The 1,837-nt window shown below is 32.3% G+C and overlaps 1 protein-coding gene across 1 annotated transcript in view; it reads left to right on the plus strand.

The window, feature by feature from the left end:
• Positions 1 to 1,837, plus strand: part of LOC106473732 (proton-coupled folate transporter-like) — a 14,649-nt gene that overhangs the window by 8,577 nt on the left and 4,235 nt on the right. The window contains exon 3 of the mRNA XM_013934411.2: positions 1,063 to 1,302. Within this exon, the coding sequence (XP_013789865.2) occupies positions 1,063 to 1,302 (240 nt within the window). The remainder of the gene's footprint in view (positions 1 to 1,062; positions 1,303 to 1,837) is intronic.

Genomic DNA, 1,837 nt, shown 5'->3' on the forward strand with positions numbered 1-1,837 from the left:
ATCTTTCTGTAGCTGACTAATCATTCACAATATACATTCTTTATGTAGCTGACCAATCATTCACAATATACATTCTTTATGTAGCTTACCAATCATTCACAATACACATTCCTTTCTTTAGCTGACCAATCATTCAAAATACACATACTTCTCTAGCTAGCCAGTCATTCACAATACACATCTATCTGTAGCTGACCAATCATTCACAATACACATTCCATTCTGTAGAGGTGATCAATCATTTACAGTAACTTAAAATGTTACTCTGTAATATTTTCTTTTAATATTATCTTTGTTGACTGGACATGGATTACTGGTTAGTGTTCATTTAAACCTTCAACTACGGTTGACATGATATGATGCAAGCATTTTGCGCGCAACATTTTGAATGGCCCAGCGCAAAAATTCGCAAATCTTTGCGCATAGAGTGATAGGCAAATTTACGCAAGCAGCAAACTAAGGGTTAATAGTAGCCATGTGAATGGCAGGTATTGCTGACTTATTGTCCCCTCTCTCTCTCTCTGTAATCGACTGTTCAAAACAAGGGATGAATATGGTTATATCTTGGAGTCTCTGATCTATCGTTTTGGCCCAGGTGTCGTGCTGGTTGACAATATCAAAAGCTAGATAATAGTGGAGTAATTACTTATGTTACGATATAACTGTTTTATTCTCCAATCAATATTAATTAACTCTGTGCGGTCTAAATAAAAGTTAAATACTGTGTTCATTTCAGTTGTTTTTAACTTATCCCTACATTGTGATAAAAAGTAAGATTACTTAGATAAAAGAGGTTTTTCATAACGTTTGAAAAGAATCAGGACAGGACCAAGAAAATGGTTTTTATAACATTTTTAATGTAAAGAGAAGTGACTTGCATAAATTATATAGAAACCTAAATAAGTAAACGTTCTACGTAGGAAACTTACAAAATACAAACATACGATTTTCTCTATATTGGTGCAAATGATATGTAAATAATTTTAATTTCTAGTAATTAATCTATTAATTTAAAATCTGTGATGTTAGTTACTTGATGACATAAATCACCCTTATTTTCAGGTACCTCATCAATTGGTTACTTTTACGCTCAAAAGATGTACAACTGGGAGGTAACGCAATATTCCGATGTCAGCGCCATCTTTAGCATAGCAAAGGCAGTTCTAATGTTACCATTAGTTATAATTCTAACGAAAATTTACAACGTTAAAGAGCCTGTGATAGGCATACTAGGAGCAATTTCAATAATGACAGAAAACATAATAAAGGGATTATCTACTTACCAGTGGTTGTATTACCTATGTAAGTATGTTGTTCAAAACAACGTGGTTATACTATTTATATAAATATGTAGATTAAGCTAAATGTGTTTCCACTATCTATGTAAGTTTGTAATTTAATTACAAATTCGTTTTACTATATATGTAAGTATCTAGTTTAAGCACAACGTGATTGTACTATCTATGTAAGTATCTAGGTTAAGTACAACGTCATTGTACTATCTAGGAAATTTTGTAGTTTAAACACAACATAGTTATATTATCTATGTAAGTACGTAGCTTAAGCGTGGTTCTACTATCTGTGTGAGTTTGTAGTTTAAGTACAAGGTGGTTGTACTATTTATGTAAGTACGTAGTTCAAGCACGGCGTATTTCTACTATCTATGAAAGTTTGTAGTTTAAGTACAAGGTGGTTGTACTATTTATGTAAGTACGTAGTTCAAGCACGGCGTATTTCTACTATCTATGAAAGTTTGTAGTTTAAGTACAAGGTGGTTGTTCTATTTATGTAAGTACGTAGTTCAAGCACGGCGTATTTCTACTAACTATGAAAGTTT

This window comes from Limulus polyphemus, unplaced genomic scaffold (genome assembly GCF_000517525.1).
Source record: "Limulus polyphemus unplaced genomic scaffold, Limulus_polyphemus-2.1.2 Scaffold6448, whole genome shotgun sequence".
NCBI lineage: Eukaryota > Metazoa > Arthropoda > Merostomata > Xiphosura > Limulidae > Limulus > Limulus polyphemus.